Source organism: Diabrotica virgifera, chromosome 4 (assembly GCF_917563875.1).
Source record: "Diabrotica virgifera virgifera chromosome 4, PGI_DIABVI_V3a".
NCBI lineage: Eukaryota > Metazoa > Arthropoda > Insecta > Coleoptera > Chrysomelidae > Diabrotica > Diabrotica virgifera.
The window spans coordinates 250,968,295-250,984,709 of NC_065446.1; the positions used below are offsets into that span (position 1 = coordinate 250,968,295).

At 30.6% G+C, this 16,415-nt stretch overlaps 1 protein-coding gene across 4 annotated transcripts in view; it reads left to right on the forward strand.

Moving 5' to 3' along the window:
• LOC114326188 (telomerase-binding protein EST1A-like) overlaps positions 1–16,415 on the forward strand; it is a 412,813-nt gene that overhangs the window by 88,022 nt on the left and 308,376 nt on the right. For all 4 annotated transcript variants that reach the window (XM_028274455.2, XM_050648854.1, XM_050648853.1 and 1 more), the window contains 3 exons: positions 2,412–2,633; positions 12,100–12,161; positions 12,302–12,447. In XM_028274455.2, coding sequence (XP_028130256.2) covers positions 2,412–2,633; positions 12,100–12,161; positions 12,302–12,447 — 430 coding nt within the window. The remainder of the gene's footprint in view (positions 1–2,411; positions 2,634–12,099; positions 12,162–12,301; positions 12,448–16,415) is intronic.

Here is a 16,415-nt window from a genome sequence, read left to right on the forward strand (position 1 = left end):
AAAATGATTTACGAATTATATAATATATCTACGAATATACAATCAGCCCTATTCTGTAACTTTTAACAAATCGAATAGAAATGACCAAGTCGAATCGTAATTACCCAAAATCGGAATGTTTGATATCTATCGCGTCATTTTTGTGTTTGGACTGGTATTCTGTAACTCATATCGTAATCGAAATCTCTGACTTCTATTTCACGCGGTTCTGAGGAGGTGGCAACCGCGCATTAACCAGCGAAATTAGTGTTCTGTAACCTGTTTGTTACTTGAAAAATGACACCGTTGCCATATCCTCAATGTTTTCACACTTTCTTCATACTATCCTCAAAGTTTTGAAAAGTAAATAAAATATTAGTGTAAATACTGGATGCAAAAAGCTCAAAAGAGGATAAATGGTTTTAAATTAGAGTTAATTAAAATTGATATAAAAAAGAAGATAAACTGATAAATAAAAAAGATAAGTGAAGATAAGAAGTATAAATGCTTTTAAATCAAAGATATTTAAATTGATGTTATTAATTCATTGTTATTAATAAATTATTTAAAATTGATATTACCAATAATATGCAATCTTTAAGGCTGTATGACACTATGCATTTTCTTGTATCATTTCTAATATCGTTTCTGATATACATTTTCTTGTATCGTTTCTTGTACGTACATTTGTGCCCTGTATGACACTATGCAAGTTCTTGTATCGAAAATTGTATGAAATTCGGCACGTGATTGGTCGAAATTTTGTTTGTCACCTGTGTCACGTTAAATGTTACATTGATTGGTATGGTAGTACTGCGTCTACAGCTGATTTTAAGGATTTTATAAAATCTATAAACTTTTAAAAACATAAATATAACATTTTAATGTTAACCAGAATTTTTACGTTGACTATTGATTATTTGTGTTTTTTATTTTGTTTTGATATTTGTGCTAAAATATTTGCATTAGAATTATCTTCAGTTTGATCCAAATTAGGAACTATTGTATTTTCCTCTATTAAAAAATTATGCAACATGAAACCCAAAGTTCTACATAGTTTGAACTTTACTAGGAGCTAAATATATGGTTATTAGTAGAACAGTAGTCCATACCAAACGGTATATTAAGTATCAATAAAAGATTTATAAATAATACCTACAAAAACGCAAATAAATTCATCAAGACATAAATCATATAATCTCATTTTCAGCCGTCATTATAACATGTAGATGTTTTACCAGCAGGTTTTACGTTTTTGCTCTTTGAGCAGAAATTGGCGCAGTTCTTGTACAAGAATCTGTGCCTGACACAAATTCTTGTATCGTTTCTAATATCGTTTCTTGTATCTGTGTATGACACTATGCATTTTTTTGACATATCAGAAACGATACAAGAAAATGCATAGTGTCATACAGCCTTTAAGATTTGATTCCAGTTGAAATAACTGCTAAACAACTTTTCCCAAAAATGACATCTTTTCTATAATTTGTTCAGACTATGAGCGTTGACTGATAAATATACAAGTATACTGGTATAATATATTTATCAATTAACGCATAAGAAGTCTATCGTATGCTATTCTTGTGCATTATGCCATTGATTGAAATTGTACAAGAAATATGCGAACAAAATATGGCAACACTGTGAATGGGAAACATTCAGACGCCAAGTAGCAAATAAATAAGGTTAGGTCCAATTCATACTCGTACAACATGTCTAAATGAAATATATATAGTTCTCTAAACAAATAACACCACATACTAAAAATTAAGCAGCTAAAAAAGGTACAAATACTATAAATAATTGTAAATAAGTAGTAATTAATTATTTATATATATATATAAAATATAAACGTCAAAACAAAATGCGCTTGCGTCAACCACAATTCCGATAATCGAAATCTCATCTCGACAGGGTAAATGCTGTCGAAGTGATTTCTATTCACATTACGATTGTAGAGATTCCGAAGTAGTTATGGAATACGGATTTGGACTATTTCTATTCGACTTGGCCACTTCTATTCGATTTTACTGACTTTATCATCGAAATGAGTTACAGAATAGGCATGAATAAAATAAAATATCTGTACAATTTATAAGACTATACAAATCAAAGAAAATAACATTTTATAAATGCAATAAACACAATTGATTTGTTTTTATGCCAAATTTCAAATAAAATGTGACAACTGTCAGATTTAACTAAAATGTCATGTTAGAATAAATGTTATAAATGTATAATTATCACGGACTTACCTTTTTTTCTGAATCATTTGTGACGCACTGAAAAATGCTCATGAAAAGGACTTTACCAACGTTAATGAGTTAATATCATTTCGGAGATACATCTTCCTATAATTAAAGTATATTTTCCAATCTTATCCACAAAAACAAAAACTTGTGTGTAATTTTCCCGTTTGCATTTTTTTACAGTACGAACAAGGCGAGAAGAAACGAAGAGAAGAAAGGCTGGAACGTCAACGCCTACAAATGAAACAAAAAGAATCCGAAGATGCCAGTATCGCACCTGGCTCTCTTAGAAAAGAAACTTGGATACACCCGGAAGGTAGAAGAAAAGTGTACAGGACCAGTCAGGCGAACATCGAACAAAATTATTCGGATGAAGAGGATTTATCTGCTTTGAGTAGTGTCGAGGTAAGGCTTTTACGTATACAGGGTGTTTCATTAACAATTGCCCATATCGTAACTGGAGAAACCTTAGTAGACCAGGGCGCATCTGTAAAAATATTAGTACATTTTGACGTTGAGACGTGACTCAAATTTTTTTGCAGAAATTGCTTGAAAATAACTCAAGTAATAATATTTGAGTTATCCTCACTCTCAAAAAGGTCCGGAACATTGTTTAAATAATCAAAATGTCAAAAAATTAAGGAAAAATTCGATTTTTTTCTTCGTTTTTTAATTATAACTTTAAAAATATTCATTTCCTACAATATAGAATTGGTTAAAAAATTAAAAAATAGTCACCCTTGTTGCAAAATAGCAATAATTGCGAAAAAACCATACAAAAACAAGTATTCGCATTTTACGTTTTTCAACCATTTATGCTACACTTAGGACCTTCATATTTCACCCAAAAAAACTATATGATACAGTAAAATAATACTGTAAATTTCATTAAGATCGGTTCAATAGATTTTGCAAACTAAATTTTGCAATCTATCTAGAAGTGTACTGTACCTTTCATTTACAATTTGCAAAATTAAAATCGATTAACTACCACGGCGTCAGGATTTTTTTTAATAAACATTAATTATTGGTGCTACGCGCAGGTAGTTTGCTCTGATTGGGCATTCCAACGACCTTTGATAATGTTTGATACATTTTAATTGTTATTACATTTCGATATAAATAAATAAATAAATTTGTTGCAAAATAAAAACACAAACTCTATCCTTTGAAATAACACTTTTTTTAGCAAAAATTTTCTTTGTTCATATATTTTAACTTAGAGAATAAAAGTTTATTATTTTTAAACATATGCAATTGTTTAAACCGAAATGGGACGTTTCGATGCCGCCGGTTCATCGCCAGTCCATTTCATCGCCGTCATATCTCGCATTTCCTAGAATTCCTTATTAATACTAAAAATAACTAATAATTGTAACTGTAGAAAATTCGGAAATATATCAGATAGCGATTAATTGACTGGCGATGAATCGGTCGGCATCGGCATCGAACTGGCGGCATCGAAACGGCGGCGATGAAACGTCCTAGACCCGTTTAAACAGTATTTCACAAACAATAATAAAATTAGTTTGATTTTTGTGGAATTAAAATATTAAAATACAACAAAATATAGAATAAGAAAATAATATATTGGATAAAGATTGGAAGAAATTTTGGTGGAAATCAACTTGTGTGAATCGAACACCGCTGTCCTGCGCGTAGCATCAAAAATTAATTTTTATTTAAAAAATTTCCTGGCGCCGTGGTAATTAATCGATTTTAATTGTGCAAATTGCAAATGAAGGGTACAGTACACTTCTATAAGCAAAAAAAAATAATTCAACTTGCTATCTGCTTTATTTTCAGTCCTGCAACATTAAGAGGATCGGTACGTTTTTTCGACTGCAATGCTATTCAAATGGGGATTCATTTTTTTTTCGAATCCTGAGAAAACTAATAAGTATTTTTAAAAAATTTAAACGCAGAATGAAAGATTACGTTATTAGCGAAGGCCGAAAGTACCTGAGAACTTCTATAATGTTTATTTTAATAAGTTACAGGGGTGAAAAACTAAGAGAAAATTTAGTGTTATTTTTAATTTCAAATATCTCATCAAAATAAACTTTTTATTTATTCTGACTTTCGGCCCTCGGTAATAATTTAGTCTTCCATTCTGCGTTTAGATTTTTCAAAAATATTTATTGGTTTTTTCAGGATTCGAAAAAAATGAACACAATGTCCGTGTAATATTTTTCAAATCTATGTTTGTCAGTCAGACACTGACAATCAGTGACAATTTTAAATAATTATTTGACATGAATCGGGAATATTTTTAGTTGTTGATTAAATAATATTGATATATTATAGTGTATTTGATAAATAATTGATTTAAGAGGTGAACTTTATAAAAAGTTATTTATTGTGTATTATTTATGGAAGATAGAAGCAGAGAATACAATAAGATATATTCTGTGATCCAAGTATTTTGTTGTTAAAGATGTTTAAAATTGTAAGCGTTCCATAGTAACAATATATTATTAAAAAATCACTTTAACACTTTTCCTCTTTTTTAGATTGATTATTAGTTTTTGTTGTAGGTACATATAAATTACTACAATCACTGAATACATAGCTAGTGAAAAAATTATTACATTTATTAACTGAATTAATAATTTGCAATTATACAAAAAATAACAGTTATCCAAGAACATTTAAAAGCCATCTCTTTAAGCTAGTTATGACATTGTCAAGTAGAATGACATTCTAGTAATATGTACATATCAATACCAGTGTCAATTTTACTACACGTAATTTGCCATGTAAAGACAGAAAAGGTAGGGATAGCCGTAAAATATTTGCGAATTATGTATCCATAGCCTTAAAAAAAAAATGAATTTTTTTTGCGAAAGCTAAATTGCAAAATTTATTTTGCAAAATCTATAAAACCGATCTTAATGAAATTTACAGTGTTGTTTTAATATATAATAAAGTTTTTCTGGGTAAAATATGAAGGTTCTTATAAATGGTATGAATGGTTTGAAAAACGTAAAATGCGAATAGTTGTTTTTGTATGTTTTTTTTTCGCAATTATTGCTATTTTGTAACAAGGGTGACCATTTTTTAAATTTTTAACCAATTCTATATTGTAGGAAATTTAATTACCCAACTTTTATGTCAATACAACTTTTCTCAAAAGTGAATAGTTTTAAAGTTATAATCAAAAAACCAATAAAAAAATCGAATTTTTCCTTTATATTTTGACATTTTGATTATTTAAACAATGTTCCGGACCATTTTGAGTGGGAGGATAACTCAAATATTATTATTTGAGTTATTTTCAAGCAATTCTGCAAAAAAAATTAAGTCACCTCTCAACGTCCATCTCAAAACAGATGCGCCCTGAACTATAGCACAAATTGCGAAGATTTAACCCAAAACAATTAAATAAAATATTCTTCCTTACCCAGGTACAGAGTGTTTTATTACAAATGTTCTAAAGTGATTTTAGCCCATGGTTAAAGCACCTTTTAATATTTTTTGTTCAAACTTGACACACAGTTTACACATGCTTGGGTACTTTAACTAGTGTTAAAAGATAGTTTTCCGCTGTTACCCGAGGCGTGCTGTAGAGATATATACTTAATTTTCGCCCCTTTTCCCCTTAAAATCTACGCCACTGTCGTAATAATCATTTCAGCATGTTTTTTTGATTCTTCGTTACTTTTTACGTAAATATCATCCTTTGTCTCAATGCGATAGAGTAAGTAGTTTTCAAGTTATTTGCGTTTTAATTTAATAGATTCAATAAGATTATGTATTTTAAAACGTTTTTATATATAGTATTTTTACTACAAAAGCGATATTAAGTAAGTCAAAATTTTTGACTTAAGAGAACTGTCAAAACATTAGATTTTTGTCAAAAATTTTGACCTACGTAATATCGCTTTTGTAGTAAAAATACTATACTTGGCTTGGTTGGTGTCACGGACTCCGCAAATTTTGTAATCCATTTTAAAAATAGTTCTAGGCTACGTAGGTACCTACCTGAAATTTTCAGAATAGCTTTGAACTAGCTAACAATGCAATATTCAACTGCTATTATACAGGGTCATTGATTAGTAGGGTAAAGCTCCGTAGATCCGTTATAGTAATGGATAGCAATAAAAGTTAATTACAAAAATTGTAGCCAACTTTGAGCTTCACATTACAAAATTAGTTAGACTTTTACAGGGTGTTCGATAACATAGTGGCAGATCAAACTTATGTTTTTTTAAATGGAACACCCTATATTTTATTTTATATTCGAAATCTTCTTAACTTCTCCATTACAAAAATATAAAGGTTTGGTTTGTTATACAGGGTATTTACAAAGTTATAACAAATTTTATATGAAAATCGTAACAAGTTCAACACCCTGTATAAATAAAAATAAGCACAACGGCAATGGTTTATTAATGCCATATTTTTTTACTTATTGTCAAAATTTTCATAAATGACTGATATTCCTGATTTTATTTATATTTAATACAGGGTGAGTCAAAACGCAAGTACATTATTTTCTCAGTAATTTTAAATGAAACACCCTGTATTTTATATCACTATCGAAAAGTACTATTACCATACTTTAATTCATATGTAACATTCCCTATGTCTAAATTTATTAGTTTTTGAGATATTTTCATTTTTCAGGTCAAATTATTAATTACGGGTCTAAATCTTTCCAAATTTTAGGTAAACCATGACTAAATTGTCTAAAACTGACAATTTACGATTACTGATTATCAATCTCTAATCAAAGTTGGCTACAATTTTTGTTATTAACTTTTATTGCTATCTATTACTATACCGGATCTACGGAGCTTTTAAATTCATTGATTGATCAATCAATGGATAAATCGATTTTTTTTTATTTCAAACTATTTTAAGAATGTGGATAATGCAATGATATTTTAAAGTACCTACGTTAATAAATCGATATAGTCGGTTCGCTAAACTCAGACACAAATGGCTAGTGATTTTAGTAAGTAATTTTGCCAATTTAGTAAAATTGGCAAAAAAAAATTATTACTAAATAGTTAATAATTACTAAATAGTTAGTAATTTTGCCAATTTTGTCAAAATTGGCCAAAAATAAAAAAATTACCTACCAAAATCACTAGCTAATTGTGTCTGAGTTAAGCGAACTGACTATATCTACAAATTAATGGTGGGTCAGTGGCATTAGACTGCAGACCGAGAGTTGCCTAGTTCGAACACGGCTGTTGCGTATATTTCTTTAATTTTTTTAATAAATAATTAAAATTTGATATACCTAAAATTCATATTTTTTAAGTTAATTACTATATATAAATATTATATATACCATTTTAAACAACCGTGGTATTATAAAAAGTACTTTTTTATACTAGTGTAATTTTTGGAATTATAATTTTAACAGTTAATACACCTACTAAAAATTCATATATAATTCTTTCGAAACATGTTGTGTCCTATATACAGTGCTAGTCAAAAGTCCGTACCCCCCCTCTTATCTTTTGAACGGTTTTACCTATAATAATGAAATTTGGATGGAGGAAATTAACTGACGTAAGCTTCTTAACTAGTTATGACAGGTGACGTAATAGTGACAGATGACGTTACAGAGCCACTGTGACCGATAATTTTAAATGGGACCTTATGGCAAGTGATACCTCGTTTGAAAGGTATTCAAAATACCTACTCAGCCATACTAATTTTTTTGTGTTTTAGTTGATTTTGATTTTGGTGAATAAATTAAATAAATATAATATTGTAGCTTCGCATTTAATTAATAAAAATTCAAAAGTACGCCTATGGTTTTTTTGTCAAAAAAGTTGACGTTTTCGATTCTCTAGTAGTTTTTACGTCAACGTCAACCTTTTTGACAAGTAATCATAGGCGGAATTTTGAATTTTGAATTAATTAAATGAAACTACAATTTTATATTTATTTCATTAATTCGTCAAAATTAGCTTAAACTTAAACAATATTAGTATGACTGAATAGGTATTTTCAATACCTTTCAAACGAGGTGTCACTTGCCATAAGGTCCCATTTAAAATTATCTGTCACAGTGGCGCTGTAAAGTCATCTGTCGCTATTACGTCACCTGTCATGACTAGTTAAGAAGCTTACGTCCGTTTATTTCCTATCTCCAAATTTCACTATTATAGGTATAACCGTTCAAAAGATACGAGGGGGGGTACGGACTTTTGACTAGCACTGTATAACAAAACCGTGTTATTATAAAAAATACTTTTTTATTATAGTATAATTTTTGGAATGTTAAGCATTTTATATCGTCAAATTATTTTATATTCTCTCCTATAAATAATAAAAACGTTTTATTATAAAAAAGTTCTTTTTTATAAAAGTGTAATTATTAAACACATAATCTTATTAAATATAGTTTTCTTTATAGTCGGAAAAATGAAAGAATAACAAACGTTTGTTATAGAAAAAGACAGCAAATACAAAATAAGTGATTGATCGGATCGTTCATGGGTATTCTTTCATTTTTCCGACTGTATGTAGTCTTATGGAATGTAGTTTATTTATGTAGTCTTATGGAATCCATTATCTTTAAACGCAAATAACTTAAAAACAAACTACTTACTTTATCGCAATGAGACAAATGGATGATTTATGTAAAAAGTAACAAGGATTTTATTATAATAAAATTTTACGAGTATATAAATAAAATCTTTTTTTGGTAAAATTGTGGCTTATTTCCCGTTATAAATAGTTGATTAAAAAAAATGCCACAAGGAAATAGCTTCAGAACAACAAGTAACAAGGAATCAAAAAGCAAGCTGACATGATTATTACAACAGTGGCGTAGATTGTGAGGGGGAAAGGGGGCGAAAATGAAGTATATATACAGCACGCCTCTGGTAACAGCGGAAAACTATATTTTAAGACTAGTTAAAGTACCCTAACATGTGTAAACTTTGTGTCAAGTTTGAACAAAAAATATTAAAAGGTGCTTGAACAATGGACTAACATCATTTTAGAATACATGTAATAAAACACTGTGTATCTCGGTAAGGAAGAATAATTTATTTAAGAGTTTTGGGTTAAATCTTCGTATTTTGTGCTAAGGTTTCTTCAGTTACAATATGGACAATTGTTATTGAAACACCCTGTATATATTCTAAGGATTTCCACAGTTTTCACTATATTCCTTCACTCAACCGCTCTCTCCGGTTCTTTCTATTTTGCCAATCCCCTTCCTTCAAATTTCTTCGTTCCATTGCTTCGTCCACTTCATCTCTGAAAGATCTTCTGTACCGGGACTCTGTAACTTTTATAGCGAAAGCGTAAGCGTGATTTCCGAACGCTTTCATCAAGTTATACTCTGTAAACTGCTGTCGGATGACGCCGGCAACACCGAATGGAGTTCGGAAGTAAAGCGAAACGTGATTATTTGTGGTTTCGTTTCACCACGTTTAGCGCTTAGAGTGACGTATTACAAGAATAAATTGACAATTTTACTTGGTTTTGAGGTTGTTTTTTACCACATACCACGTTTCGTTTTTTTGGCCGTTGTTGTTTACAAATACATAGTGTACTTGAGTTTTCAGTTTTCACAAATACATTTTTTTAACATAGAAATATATATAATGTTATCCATCAACGGTTGCAATTCATTAAAAAGGTAATGGAATAAATCTTTATTTAATCTAAACAACTCTATGAATCGTAAATCCGGCAAACCAAAATAATCACTTCTATCCCTTAAAAATCTACCTTCTTCACGAAGCAGCCGTAACTGATCCCTACGTTCTTGTTCGTCGAAAATTATTAAATTTATAGGCAACATTTTATTTAATTTCAACATTAAACACTTGTTTTTGTTTACCTTATGCTTTTTTGGAATGCTGTGTCTAGGTACACGCTAACGTGTACGCAAATAAAAAAGTTAGGTACACGCTTAAACGTCATCAAGTCAATTACGTCATTATTTAGCGTGTACTATGACTAGGTTTTTTGGTACACGCTAATTTGAGCCGCGTGTATGCTGTGGTATAGTATCTGTAAGTATCGCGAGTGTCAGAGTGTGGTTAGATTTTGTCTAATCACGTTATGTTTACACTTTGTAAAGAGTTTTTGTAAAGAGTTTTTAAATTAACTATGAAGTGTGGACAATTATTTAGTTAAAATAAGAAAATCTACGGTTTCGTTTTGATTAAAATTCATTCATTGAAATTCATTTCAATTATTTAGTTCTTTTAATGAGTTTAACAACATTCTAAAACAGTATGAAAAAGATAAGGGACAAAAATTCAGAAGTAGCAGAAGTAATAAGATAAAATATACAGGACAATTGATTAGTGTGAATAGTGTGATAAAGCTCAGTAGTTCCGCTACAGTAATAGATAGCAATAAAAGTTAGTAACAAAAATTGTAGCAAACTTTGAGCTTCATATTATAAAATTAGTTAGAATGTTACAGGGCGTTTTTAACATAGTGGCAGACCAAACTTATGTTTTTTTAAATGGAACACACTATATTTTATTTTATGTTCGAAATCTTCTTAACTTCATCACAAAAATATAACAGTTTATTATGTTATACAGGGTATTCACAAAGTTATAACCAATTTTCTATGAAAATCGTAACAAGTTCAACTCCCTGTATAAAGAAAAATAAACACAACAGCATTGGTTTATAAATTGGTATAATTAACTTATGTATAAAAATTATTTTAACAGTGTTTTGTACATGTCATGTCAACTAAATATTTATTTTGCCTACCTGAATACATACTTTTATATACACATTGATTTAATATTACAATAATTACGTTTGAACATCTGAATAGTTCTGCTTCCCTTCCCTTAATAACAAATATTTTTCTATCAAACAAACACTAACATCAAAATAGCGTGTACCAAAATATACAGTCACTGCGCACGCTAAATAATGACGTCACTTGCTTGATGAAGTTTAATTCGCGTGTACCTAACTGTTTTATTTGCGTACACGTTAGCGTGTACCTAGACACAGCGTTTTTGGAATTATAGGTTAGTTAAATCTGTCAAATATGTAGAATCACATCACATTTCCACAGGACGGAGTTTATCTATGGCATAGAACAAGACAATTATTACAGAACTCTAAAATCTTGAAACGACGTGCTGTGTTGCCGTTAATTTTTTCCCAATCGTTCGTTTCAATTCGGTCCAGTTCGTAGAGTATTGCGATAGTATAGCGAAGCGAAGCCACACAATACAGAGTACGATTCGAACTGAACCGTTGCTTTGCTACGCTTCGCTACGACTTGCTTACGCTTTCGCTATAAAAGTTATAGAGTCCCACTGCTGGGTCTGTATCTCTTCCTTCTTCCTTTCGGGCTCCTCTCTGTTATTCTGCTTATCCAATGCTTTTTGTCTGCTCATCTGACATGTCCGTACCAGGTTAATCTCTTCTGGTCCATGTAGTCAATTATATTTGCGCTCAGTACCATTCTTTTTTTAATCTCTATGCTACTTACTCTATCTCTTCTTGTTACTCTGCAGCTTCCCCTTAGGATTCCATCTCTGTTGCTCTTATTTTGTTTTCGGATTTCTTATTCATTGTCCAATATTCACACCTATAAGTGAGGATACTTCTTCTCATGGTTTTATATGTTCTTCTTTTTGTTTTTATACTGATGTTCTTATCACATAGTACCGGGTTCAATTTTCGTATGCCGTTTCTTGTTTGTCCCCTAGTCTATTTTTTATATCTTCTTCAGTTGTTCCTGTGTTTATTATTTTTTACGCCTTTTGTTAATATTTCTTGATAATAGGCTTTTTTTACATTACTTGTTTACACTTCTTTTCCTAAAATAAAAAAAAAACTTTTTTTTATACTTTTAGACATAAGTACTGTATATTTTTTAAATAATTGGAATCTACTTTTTTTCCAGGTAAATAAACGATTTATCGTGAGCTATCTACATGTACAGGGAAAGCTCATCACAAAAATCGGGTAAGTAAGATAAACTGACTCTTTAAATCTTTTGCGAGAAGAGTTTTCTTTGGAAACTAGTTTTCTTAGGGAACAGATTTGATAATAATGAATAATAAATTTGTTTTCTAGTCAAATAATTGCGATGGTTTCTGTTACAGTTTGGAGAGTTTTCAAGAGACGGCGATGCAGATGTTGAAAGAATTCAGGGCTCTTTTGCAACATTCTCCAGTCCCCATCCCTTGTAACAGGCTCCTCCAATTGCTGGCCCTTAATATGTACGCCATCGATACTACTCAGCTGAAGGGTGAGTAGTTATTTTTTCCTTGTATGCTATTTGATTCTATCAATTAATTATATGTGATTCATCTATAATACAAGGTTACACACTAATTTTTTTTTAGTGTGAACGGTTTATTATTAAAAAAAAGTATAAAACAGTTACATAATTCCAGGGTATTATTTTTTTATTAATGTTGGGCTATATTACTTATTATTGTACAAAAATCATTATTATTACGATCTACGGTTAACGGACTAAGCCCGAAGTTAAGTATGTTTACATAATGCGCGCGCACATATCTAGACACACACACACGAACAAAAAAATTTGGTCTGTGTATTTATAATCAGTCATTTAGTGAAATTATATTTCAGAAATTATAATCAAAATCATTTTGTAGGGATCATTTAACCAAGGGTATTTTAAAGGGATGACATTATTGTAATGTTCATACTCCCTTTTTAGTTACTGATCCTGTTTGGTGAAATATTTTTACTAGTTTTAATACGTATGAGTGATTGAGTTGCTATTTTGATGAAGCTGATTAAATAACCAGGAGAAAAGAAATTATTTTTGAAGTTATACTGCTTTAAGCGCGATTGATAGTGAATTTTTATTATCCCACGCGCCTGCGCACACCGACAGTATGGAGTTAGTTGCTAAATCTTTCATTTTATGTAAGTATGTACCTATCAGCACAACTAAGGTGCGAAAAGAATATATTAGTGTTTTTGGTAAATATATTTATTATAATTTTTGTGTCTTTGGATTTGTCTTAAAACATTTTGATTAAAACATTTTTATTTTTATACTTCACTTGATCTATTTGTCACCGTGATTGGAATTATGTCCGAGAAGTGATGTAAACAGAGCCGTGGTAGGTTATTGGTATAGCATTCGACTACAGATCAAGAGGTTCCGCGTTCAAATTCGGACAATTCATACCCCCTTTTACTTTATCGTACTACATACGCAGTATGAGTATTATAGATAAAGTTATAGGATCGTGCAAAAAATTTTTTTTCAGATTTCACTTTTTTTCGACGTTTTGAGTCCCCCTGAGTCTAAAAATCAAATAAAAAAAACATGTCGGAAGTATGTACGTATGTACGTACGTATGTCGCCACCGCCCAGCAAAAACTACTGGACCGATTTCGATGAAATTCGGTATGAGTAAGTTTAAGAGAATTTTGTCGAGAAACTAAGCTTTTGAAAAAAACCTCTCAAAGGGGGGCCGAAGTAGGGGGGTTATTTGGGGCCCATTTTTGCAAATTTTGACCGAAACGAATGAAATTTAACTTAAAGTTAGCTCATCGATAGGTAAATAGAAATACGGAATTTGACATTTCCAAGTCCAAAATGGCGGCCAGCATGGCCAACCGCCCACCCGATACATTTCCCTACCAATCTAAAAACTTGTTTAAGATAAATTTAATTTGAAAAAACATTTATATAGCCTAATAATGGGGCTATAACAAGAATATTATCGTTTTTCAAAAAAAGTTATGGGTTGCCTATATTTAAGGGGTCAAAACTTGACATAAATTTGAACTAAATTTTCTCAAAAATGACTCCAAGGAATTTGTTTATTTTTTGATATATTTTTGATATCCTATCGGTAAATTGAATAACATTGGTCAGATTTCTTAACTCCTCATAGGAGGGGAGTTATGAATTTTGTATAAAAAAATATTCGAGTGCCCGTAACTACCTCTGTAATAGAAACTAAAATTTGAAATTTGGCAGACATATATAGTACTTTGTTATCTATTAGCACAATAAATTTTACCCACAATATGGCTTCCGGTTTAACCGGAAATGAAAAAAAATCTTAATTTTTTACATACGCCCTGTATATTTTTACATATTTTGAAAGCATGTAAAATTATCTTTCCAATGACATAAAACTCGTTGCTGTAACTCGAAAGTTACAGAAAATTGAAATTTTGCTAGAATCTTGTGTGTGTCCCCTCTCACGCGATCATAGCAGAGCATTATTATAGGGCAGTCAATGAGGGTATTTGGCTCCGAATTCCATCCTACTACATCGATGTACTTGATATTTTCACAGTAAGTAGGGAATAGCTCAAGAAACAAAATCTACCCTATATACTATGGCGCTTTTATCTTGGGGCAATTCCCACCCCTTCAAGGGGGTGGAAAATTTATTGGTCAAAATAAGCATGGAAGTGGCTAGAGAACCTATTTTTAAGCAAAAACTGATCTATACTTTTTTTTGAGAACTCAATACTTTTTGAGTTATGCGTAGTTGAAAATTGGCCATTTTCATTTAAAAATGACACGTTTTCGGACGGTTTTTGTGAATACCTTAAAAACTATGCATCAAACTAAAAACACTATATAAATTTCTTTTTTAATTATAAATAACAAAGAGATTCGTTCCTTCGTAAATTTTCTATTTATAATACAAAAAGAGATATGGTAGGTAAAAAGAGTTTGTTTTTTGGTGCATGCTCAAAGTGCTCATGCTTTTGTAGTGTTTGAAAAGGCCTTTAAAACGAGCACCGTTAAATGTCGGTTACATTCAAACTAAGCGAGATATGGTGCAAAAAAATATATGACTAATGTACTTTAAGGAAAAATGAGAAGTACATACATTTAACCCCTCATTCACCAGAATTTAAATGCATTGTTTTTCTTTTGTAATACCTCTTAATATAGTGTTATTTCTACTTTCAAAAAGTTGGACGGGTGAAAAAAATATGATCAAATTATAGAGCGCATTTTTAAGTTTTCTTAAAATTCTTCCTTTTGCTCCATGCAATTCGAAAATAAAAATGTTCTATCCCCGAGAAGTGGTGAGAACCGCCCCCATGATAAAAGCGCCATAGTATATAGGATAGACTTTGAATTAAGAGATTGGGCTTTGGGCTACTCCCAAAATTTCATTACAATCCATGCAGTAGAATGCAAATATTGTAAACTATTAATTTCTCAGAAAAATGGACTAATTTGAAATGAAAGTATGACTAATATTCTATTGATTTATGCAATAATCTATAGTGTGTCCCCGAACATTTTCTCAAATGCGGGAATTAATGATGCGTAGAACCATAAAATATTTTCAAGTATACAAGGTGTTTCTAAAATATCAAAATAACGAGTAACTTTGTTATTTTTATAGAATGCCAGTATCTAGTACGATAACGATACTAGATCGGTACGATAAAGTTCTCGGGCGGTCCTTCCGTCCAGCGTTTTTTATATTGTTTTAATTAAAAGTTTTGAAAGTGGTTTTGAAAGAATTAAAATCAGTTTAATATTTAAATAAAATACAAGTAAACTGTTTAAAGTATATTTATTTCGTTGAAATCATATAATAGAAGTATAACTTGTTACGTGCGTACAAAGTACACACACATTCTTTTTTTTTTCAATGAAAAAGCCTTTTAATTTTTTTTAGAAAAGTCTCCTTTTTCCCTATTACACAAAAAGCCCCCAGATGTAGTGCGATTTGCTATTACTTTAAGTTTTTATAATGTCTTATTTAGTGTGTGACTAGTTTTTCTGTTTATTTTTGTTTTGTGTCTGTTTTTATTTTATCCATCTTCTTCTTTTCCAAGTGCCATCTCCGCGACGGAGGTCGGCAGTCATCATAGCTATTCGGACTTAGAGACGGCTGCTCTGAAAAATTAATTTGATGTACTGTACATCCGTATCATTCTCTTAGATTGCGCAGCCATAATATTATACGTCTCTATATGCTCCTTTTTCCTTGGATCTTTCCCTGCATAATGAGTTGGACCAAGTTGCATCTCTCTCCACGTGTAATATGTCCGAGATATTCCAATTTTCTGGTTTTGATTGTATTTAACCTTTACCAATTAGGTCTTGTCTTTGACAATGACCTAATTAATTAACCCACTTACCACCTGTGGGAGTCATATGTTGCCCTAAAGCCGCATCCATAGGAATTTTATCCATCCTTTGGATTTTAGGATGTTTATATTTATATGAGACTTTTAGTCTAT